Source organism: Alligator sinensis, unplaced genomic scaffold, assembly GCF_000455745.1.
Source record: "Alligator sinensis unplaced genomic scaffold, ASM45574v1 scaffold404_1, whole genome shotgun sequence".
In the NCBI taxonomy this organism is placed as follows: domain Eukaryota; kingdom Metazoa; phylum Chordata; order Crocodylia; family Alligatoridae; genus Alligator; species Alligator sinensis.
This window is the reverse complement of record NW_005841839.1, coordinates 4,896,538-4,904,918: the sequence shown is the minus strand read 5'-3', so window position 1 is coordinate 4,904,918 and position 8,381 is coordinate 4,896,538. Positions and strand designations below refer to the sequence as shown.

Genomic DNA, 8,381 nt, shown 5'->3' with positions numbered 1-8,381 from the left:
CTCCTCCAGCCGAACTGCCTTGCTTATATGGGCAGCCCCTGATTCCAAAAATGGCTGCCCTCATCAGGTACCTGGTGGCTGCCAGTTGCAGGCCCTTAAAGTGGCAGGCACCAACAGTGCCCTGCCACATCCCCATGTTCTATCAACACTTAACTACTTGGTAAATCAGAGTCCTTAGTGTGATTTGGGCCCCACCCTATCTCTAGCAGCTAAAGATACCACGCTTAAAGCACATAGCCTCCAGGACACCTGCTGACTTCCTGCCCCTGGGGCAGAGAGCTGGACTCAATGATCTTCCGAGGTCCCTTCCAGCCCTAATGTCTATGAAATCTATGAAAACAGACAACTGAAATCTGTTCCCATGCATGGCTAAACAGTTTTATTAGCTATAGCTCTGGGACACTTTTGTCCATATTTTTAAAAACTTCACAGAAAAGAGAGACAGCTTCTCCTCTCCTTCAAGTTATATTAGATATGATACAGTAATTCTGTATGAATTTTATATATAAGCAGAGATAGCAGGGAATAATAACAGATGTTTGGGTAACAAGCTCTGCAGAAGAATACTTCATGCTAAAATAAAAGCCTTTTTCATGGACAGATAAATATGACTTCATCAGAGGCAGCTTTAGGGAAGGTGCAGTGGTGAAGCTGCACCCACCTGCTCCACCTAAAATTTAAAGCCAACTACTGGGAGGGACAGCTGCATTTCTAGTCAGGCAGTGCTGAGAGAGAGAACTGATTTCATGGCTCATTGTCATATCCCTGATTCAGGCTAGTCTCTCTCCATTCCACAGGTGTTAATGACCCTCTCTCCTTTTTAATGGTCTTAATGTTCCGCGACTGAAACTATCCTTTCTTCTGAATGTTGCTGTCTGTTAAAAGAGAGCAATTACCAGAAAAGGCTCTCTCGCAGTCCTGCAAACTGCTTTTAGCTCTAGCTAAAAAACTTAACTCAGGTTTGGTAATATAATCTCAAGTATAGAAATGACTGACATTGAAATGTTGGAGGCACTCTCAAGACACTCAGGAAGGCTAGATTTTATTTTATGAAACCAAATAAGAGATGTACATTTAATTATAATGACTACAGGACTAATGAAGCGATATCTTTTACTACATTGACTCTTTTTTCCTAGTTTATTGTGCTTTTTTTTTTTAACTTTATGTATAATCTAGCAAATTAGTGCACATTCCAATATTTCTATTTGTTTTTGCTTTAATCTTATAGGCTAGGGACAGAAATTACACCTAAACCTATATAAGTGATCCAAAACTGGTTCAAATCTGTAACACAAGAGAAGTTCAGTGCATATATACCACTTTCAAAATGGTCAAAACTGGTTTAAGATAAGCCTGGATGGACATAGTATCAGACTTAACTGATTTGTTACATCAGTTTATTGAACTTTTGTCCCAGATCCCCTCCAAATTCAAGTTAACTCAAGTGCCCGTCAGCATCCCATGATACTTTGCACCTCCCCCTGCAAGCCCTCCCTCACAGGGTGGGTGGGCTAGCTTTGCCCAAGCTGTCTGCTCCAACTGAGCAGGGAAGAGTGCTCTAGCACCCCCCCAGCTTCTGGCCTGGATGACTGCAGGCATGGGGCTGCATTTCTGGAATAAAAAGCGACTGTCTGCTCACTTGCTTATCAGCAGAAATCCGCGTTTTCTGTTCACCATAGGAAAACACAGTAAAATGAGGATTTTCTAATTTTAAAGGAAAAAAATGTGGATTTTCTTTAAAGGAGAAGAATGCAAGAAATGGTGGGTTTCCCCTTGCAGACTGGCAGAGTTCCAGCCTGCAAAGGGCTAAGGGAAGAAGGAGAAGGGCCATCAGGAAGGAGGTACCACAAGCAGGCAGCATGAGAGCAGCTCCCCGCAGGTAAGTCTGCGGGGGGGGGGGCAGGGATTGAGGCCCCCATAGTAAGGGAAGGAGAGAAGTGGGCAGGGCTGGAGCCAAGGGTGCTGCCCAGGTCGGGGGGTGCACAGGGCCTGGGCCCGGGGCCGGAATGCACAGCTGTAGGGCCCACATGGGGAGCGGGATGGAGCCGGGGGCAGCTTGTACCAGGAGTGGAATGGGGGCTGATTACCAGTCGCTGCACACACTCCCATCGGGAGCATAAGGGACATGTGCTGAAGAGGCAAGGAGCTGCAGACCCGGGTCCCTGGCCCTACAGCCATGGCAACTGGGGGGGGACATGAGTCAGGAGTGAGGGGCACTGGCAGAGCCAGAGGGCTATAGGTCAGGAATGAGGAGAACTATCAGGGCCAGAGGGGCTGTGGGTGGGGAGTGAAGGGCACCAGCAGAGATGGGTCATTGTGGATGGAGAGCGAGGGGCACCAGCAAGGCCAGGGGGGTTCTGGGTGGGAAGTGAGGGTTACCGGCAGCACCAGGGGATTTTGGGGCAGGAGTGAGGGGCACCAGCAGGTCCAGGGGGCTGTGGATTTGGAGTGTGGGGCACCAAGAGGGCTGGGGGCTGTGGCTTGAGAGTGAGGGGAAATGGCATGGGCCAGACACCAGCATATCAGGGCTGCTCTGCACTACAAAGCAGTGGTGGGGTGGACAGCCGCAGCTGGACCCACATCCTGGTGAGCGAAGAGGGCAGGGGCAGCTCTGATTTTCCATGATAAAAAAACCAAAATTAAATGCCAAAATGTACAAGTATTTTGGATGTATTATGTTATAGTGATGGAGGCAATCGTAGGCTTCCACATTGCTTTAAAATTGTAAATACATCAATAAAACATTGTGTTCAGCTGATACCTGTATATATAGTGGCGTTTCATTTTAATTGCTGAAAAATCTGGATTCTCATTGTTTTAATCAGAGATTTTGTGATTTTTATCATAAAATTTGCTATTTTTAAACAAAGAGAACCAGGATCCCTGCTTACCAGTATCAGTCTATATAGCTTAGACTAACCTGAGAAGATTTAAATGATTCAGCCTTGGGCTTTTTGACTGGCTGTACTTAGCCACAATAAATAAAAAAGTGCTAACCCTTTACTTATTAGTAAAGAATCTAGTTTCTCTTTAACTGGAAAAAAAAGTTTTGTGTTTTATTTGGTATGTGCCACACCATCTGCACTCCCTTTTTTAAAATCCTGGAGCCACCCATGTATTTTATGGATACATCTCTTCTAATTTTAAGCTTTGTAAAATCTGCTTTTTTTTGTAGAACTTGCTTTTCAAAATCTAACTTCTGGAAAAATGATCGCAGATCTCTTTAATTTACATAAATTAGTCATATGCTTAAATAAGTTACTGAGTACTGGAAACCAAGATATGCTTTGTATTGGTAACTTACAAAACCAGTTTTGGTCTTTTTTAGATAGTAGATAGTATATCTCTGCTGTCTTTAATGCCACTGATTTCAGGGTCAACACTTCCTAAATGGATGTATAAAATGTGTTCACAAAATGTATGCAAGTGTAAGTGGAGGCATTTTTTTAACAAAACATACTGCTATCTATGTAAATATCAACTGTAATAGCACACATCATCTTACCTGCACCTTTGCTCATTTGGGGCATGCATCTACATTTTTATATAAGTTTAAGTGGTCTGCAACCAAACACATATTTTATGTATGCACTGTTAATACTTTTTTTAAAATTCCAGATCTTAGGAAGTTTATGGTTAGTTTGTTTATTATGGTTGGTTCTTACTATTTAGACTGCAATGGTTTTCCACAAACATAAAGCAACAAAGGTCTTTCAGTTAATACCTTCATCATACTTTTCTATAATGAGGTAAAGGTATTCAATTTGCAGAACCCTAATTGATTTTTTCAGCCATAAATAAAACATCTAACTTCTGACACTATGAGAGAGACCTAGATATCCTCACTGCTCTTCTTTAATGGACTAGAAAAGGATTCCTCAATGAGCAGGATGGCTAGCTCTCTAGCCCACAGAAATTTGTGTTCTTGTTCTGGTTTGTTTCACTTTAGGCACCAACAGAGTGTCTTTCAACTACATGCAACAGGGTAAACTCACTATGTAAGCTCTCCATGCTGTTTGCATGCTCACTGGAACTCAGCAGCTCAGTAATGTTATACTTTTCCCCTAGCTTCATGAGCCCTAAGTCAACAGTACTCACCTGCCAGGTGCGCACCTGAACCCGATTTGGCTCAACTGTATAAAGGCTTTCTTCATGTACAGCCAGGACTGGAGAGTCACAGAGAAAAGAACCTGGAACATTCACAAAAACACCATCACCATTACAACAAATTGTTATATAGAATTTTATCAAAAGTAAACATTCTCTCCAGATAGACATCTCTCACAGTGGAGTTCAAGAAGTCACTAGTCTCTGAAACGTTCCCAAGAAAAGCAGTTTTCCCTGAGAGCCGGCTGTTTCTGACTTACAACAAATCTGTTCTTCAATTGTTCTGTAGCAATTCCCAAAATACTTATCACCATCCTCCTTCCCATGTGCTGGATGTGCCGGTATATTTTAAGGAGCAACATCCAGAGTAAGAAATTCTAGTTCATATAGAATGGTGATCTGTATCCCCTACTCACAGGGAGAGGAAAAACAAAAAGCAGAGGAAGAAAAAAGGAAATTGAACCCCATCCCCCCTTTTTACGATCAGATGAGATCCTTCATCTTTCCTCTGTTCTACTAAAACTGGGAAATAGTAAAAGATGTGTCAAAACAGTGAATACTAGTAAAATACTGTATATTATTGGGATATTTACTTTATGAATACATTGCCTTAGTAAGAGATGGTTGTAAAGACAAACAACCTAGGAAGAAAAATGGATTAAGGTAAGCCTCACAAAACATTTGATGGTCTTTAAAAGAGACAATGCCAGAACTGTTAACCTTCTATCTCCAGCCAACTTACAGAACTATTTTTCATGAGCCTGGAACCTGAAAGGATCACAGCAGATTAAAATAGGTTCCCTTCACAAAAAAAATACTTTTTGTGGAACTGTTCCGGGAGAGAGGCTGATAAAAGACACAGTGAGAAGTCTGAAGAAGTTAGGCCTGCTCATCAGCAAAGGATGGTAAAACTTTAGGTAAGACAGACATGGGTGTGGATTCTTGTTTTACAATTCTTTTTCTCTAAGTGCTTGTTAATATTATGTTAAAACAAATAAAAGACAGCTGGTCACAGGGAAGAACTGCAGGTGCTAAACCCAATCAGATCTGCACTACTCGAAAGCACAGATATATACTACAATGGCAAACGGTATAAAATTTAAATTAAATAAAATAGTGTATGTAAATCCAGTTGATATATCACTTACCATGGCCCAGGGATTGGTTTAAGGGTCAGAGATTCCAAAATTCTACCTCAATAGTAGATGTGTGAGGCCTGACACCTGAATGAGTGTGGTTAGACAGCAGAAAGGGGAGAGAGTACTGCAGCTAAGCAGGGCTTCTGCATTTCAACAGGAAGTTACAATTAAATAATGTTCCATGGTTTTTTGCAAAAAGAGGTATTTTTGTTTTTATTTTTTGATTCTTTGCACTGGGAATTTACATAAGCTAACACTTAATTAGGAATAGTGCCCAAGGAAAGACTGAGAGAAAGACATTAGATGTACTGTAAACACACACTGTGGAAAGTAGTAGGTGGTTATGACAGTTTTAACAAGCAAATCTGTTTCCAGCTTCTCAGCATCAATAGATGTGAAATTAAAAACTGTTTTCTGTTATTTTTAAACCCTTATATTTGCATCAGAGTTACAAATGTGGTTGTGTAATAATGTGATATACACTGTATTATGAAAATTGAGCTATCTCCACAAAAAGATTTCAGAGTCACAACACTGAATGCTGCATTACCCAACACTTAAAGGACTTGCTGCCTTGTATAATCCACACCCCCTTACTGGGTACATAAACCCTCTATTACAATGCAGGAGGATAGTTGGGTACCTAAGAATGGGACGCACAGCAACAGTAGATTGAGTATGGAGCCACATAAGCTAGATACCAGAGTATGCCAACTGAAAGCTGTTCTTATAATCCCCCTCCCTACCCCCCTTCCCCACCCTCACAACATCTCTCAGGGACTAGGGCACCTAGATCAGGGCTGTAAGGAGTGTCTCTCTCCATCTGATTCCAGCCACGAGCCCTGTGCTGGAATTAGATGCTTAACTCAGCCTTTCCTCAAGAAATAAGAATGGAGAAGAAAATAGTCTGCCTTTAGTCCCATAGCTACAGCATTCACTCAGGATAGGGAAACCTAGGTTCAGCTGCCTCCTCCATTTAATCTGTATACCCCACTTCCCAAAAGAATGCCCGAACTACACAGCTATAGAGCATTCTGCAGTGGTTCCCTCTGGCCTTCCTATTGAAACTGCTTCATTTTTCAGGGGACACTGAAATATTAATTGGTCCAAAGAGACAGAGGGCACATGTCTGGCTAGAGTGCCTAGAGATGGGGCACTCATCTAGGAGAGAGAGAAACCTGATATAGCCCCTGCTCCAATTAATAATTAAGTATTTTGTGTTAAACACTGAAGGAAACAGGGACCAAAACCCAGGTCTATCCTCTTCCAGATGAATTCTCTTATTACGCTGGTGTAGAAATGCTCACACACTCTGCTGACCAATGATAAATTATTCCATGAAAGGTGAAACAGCTTCATCAAGAGGATCTGATAGAGCCCCCATTATAATATCCTTTAACTGGGGGTTCAGGCAGTCTCCTGCGAAGTGGGAGATATTGGTTTAAGTCCCCGGAGGCAGACAAAGAAGTTGAAATATACCCTCCCACATGCTGGATGAATGCTGTAATGAACGAGCTGTTGAATAAAAAAAGCTCACTGAGAATAATATGCTGGCTACTAGGACTGTTGGAAATTTTGGCAGCCATTTCATTTCAGAGGTGTTTCTGCCCATTTTGGTGCCCAAAACACTGAATCCGAAATGAAACGGAAGGCTCTGAAACATCTCCAAATCAAAACAAAACCACCCAAAACATTTTGGAAATGTTTTGGCTGTTTTGGCGCTGGGCTTGCAGGGAAACAGAAACTAAGAAGAGGGAGGGGGAAGAGGAGCAGAAGAACTGCTCTGATATTGACATCTGTAGCTGGCCAGTGTCTGCGATCTGTCCCTGAGGTCCTTCCAATCCCAGTGCTCTGGGAGAGGGACAGCAGCCTGCTGACATTCCGTGTGCAGATCTGGGGGTCCACACCCCCCAGGAGGAGTCTAGCACAGCCCCGCAGCCCTCCTTAGAGGCCAGCACAGCCTGCAATGAGCACAGCTGGGGGAGCCACTGGAGAAGCCCCCATGGCTGCCCTGCCTGGTCCCATCCCCCACCTGGTCCAGCCTCCCAGCACTTAAAAACAAACAAACAAACAAGAAAAAAAAGCCCTACACTCACCAGATGTAGCATGGGCTGTGGGGGCTCTGGGGCCTCCTGGCAGAGCACCCCCATCCAGCTCCCCCCCCATCCAGCCTCACCTCGATGATGCCCCCCCACCACCTAGACCCAACATACCAGCAATTAAAAAAAAAAGCCCTGCACTCACCGGCTTTGGCAGCAGCAATCAAGGCCTCTGGGCACTTGTGGCAGAGTCCCCCCATGCAGTGCAGGGCAGCTGCCTTCCACTGCCCTGCACTGCATGGGGGGGCTCTGTCACGAGCCCTCAGAGGCCCTGATCGCAGCTGCCAGAGCTGGTGAGTGAAGGGATTTTTATTTTTTACTTTTTTTAAGGGTTGGGAGGCTGGGGCCCGGCAGGGGATGGGGCCGGGCAGGGGTGCCATGGGGGCTTCTCCCGCAGCTTTCCCCACCCAGGGAGAGGCAGGCACAGCTGAAGAAGCCACAGGAGAACCTGCAGCCGCCCGGCTGTGCCTGCCTCTCCCTGGCCAATCTGAATCTCCGAAACAGCATTGAAACTCCAAAACAGATTCAGCCAAATCAAAACGGAACAGGGATCCGAAACGAATCAGTGTCCTCTGAAATAACACACAGCCGTTTCGTACTGCCCTACTTGCTACCTCTGGAGCTGCCCCCCCTGCACTCTGCTGCTGATTGGCTGTGAGGACTGTCTGTCATACAGCCATGTCCCTCACCACCAATTGGTGATGAGAGGTGTGGCCACATGACAAACTTCCCTCACAGCCAATCAGCAGCAAGGGATGGAGCAACTGAGGTGTGGGAGGGCAGATCGAGGCCCGTGTGGTAAGGGAGAGAGTGGGTCTGGGGCTGGGGCCAGGGCTACACTGGCCAGCCAGGGTGGGGCAGGGCACAGGACAGAGCCTCAAGTGGCTCATCTGGGGCATGTGGGGGGGCGGCTCCCACCAATGTGCACACCCCAGGAGAGCATAGGGGATGAGTACCCCTGGATCTGCATGGGGCAGGCTCTTCCTGGTGGGGGCTGGGCCAGGCTGTGCTCAGGGTAGGTGGCTGTGGCACT

At 44.9% G+C, this 8,381-nt stretch overlaps 1 protein-coding gene across 3 annotated transcripts in view; it reads right to left on the bottom strand.

Annotated features, from left to right (window-relative positions):
- Positions 1–8,381, bottom strand: part of IFT140 (intraflagellar transport 140) — a 182,998-nt gene that overhangs the window by 111,074 nt on the left and 63,543 nt on the right. For all 3 annotated transcript variants that reach the window (XM_025204179.1, XM_014520225.2, XM_014520228.2), the window contains one exon: positions 4,102–4,193. In XM_025204179.1, the coding sequence (XP_025059964.1) occupies positions 4,102–4,193 (92 nt within the window). The remainder of the gene's footprint in view (positions 1–4,101; positions 4,194–8,381) is intronic.